This window comes from Palaemon carinicauda, chromosome 19 (assembly GCF_036898095.1).
Source record: "Palaemon carinicauda isolate YSFRI2023 chromosome 19, ASM3689809v2, whole genome shotgun sequence".
Taxonomy (NCBI): Eukaryota; Metazoa; Arthropoda; class Malacostraca; order Decapoda; family Palaemonidae; genus Palaemon; species Palaemon carinicauda.
Genome location: NC_090743.1, coordinates 50,910,718 through 50,911,233, shown reverse-complemented (window position 1 = coordinate 50,911,233; position 516 = coordinate 50,910,718). Strand labels below are relative to the sequence as shown.

The 516-nt window shown below is 29.5% G+C and overlaps 1 protein-coding gene across 1 annotated transcript in view; it reads right to left on the bottom strand.

The window, feature by feature from the left end:
• Positions 1 to 483: 483 nt before the first annotated feature.
• Positions 484 to 516, bottom strand: part of LOC137658992 (sericin-2-like) — a 3,879-nt gene continuing 3,846 nt past the window's right edge. The window contains exon 3 of the mRNA XM_068394096.1: positions 484 to 516. This exon is cut by the window's right edge and continues 220 nt beyond it. Coding sequence (XP_068250197.1) covers positions 484 to 516 — 33 coding nt within the window.

Sequence of the window (516 nt, the reverse complement as noted above, 5' to 3'; positions counted from 1 at the left end):
AATATATATTTTATGTTCATCACGTGGTGTTATATATATATATATATATATATATATATATATATATATATATATATATATATATGTGTGTGTGTGTGTGTGTGTGTGTGTGCGGTGCAAATAAGTGCAGTACTGTATTATTATGTAAGAATGTAAGACAGATAGTGGACGAAAACTATAAAGTTCACTGTGTAACCTGCAAAAATAAACTTTTTTTTATATACGTCTTATATGATTGGGGAACCTTTCTTTCATATGTATATACTGCATATATATATATATATATATATATATATAATATATATATATATATATATATATATATATATATATATGTGTGTGTGTGTGTGTGGTGTGTGTGTGTGTGTACTAATTTTCTTTAGACGTGATAATACCTTTCATCGCCGTAACCTGAGGCGAAGGCCCTTCTTAATGGACTGCTACTTAGCCATTCATCATTTCCATCAAGTCGCTAATGTTTTCTCAGCTGACAACTTGTTCCTGCTGACGGACATC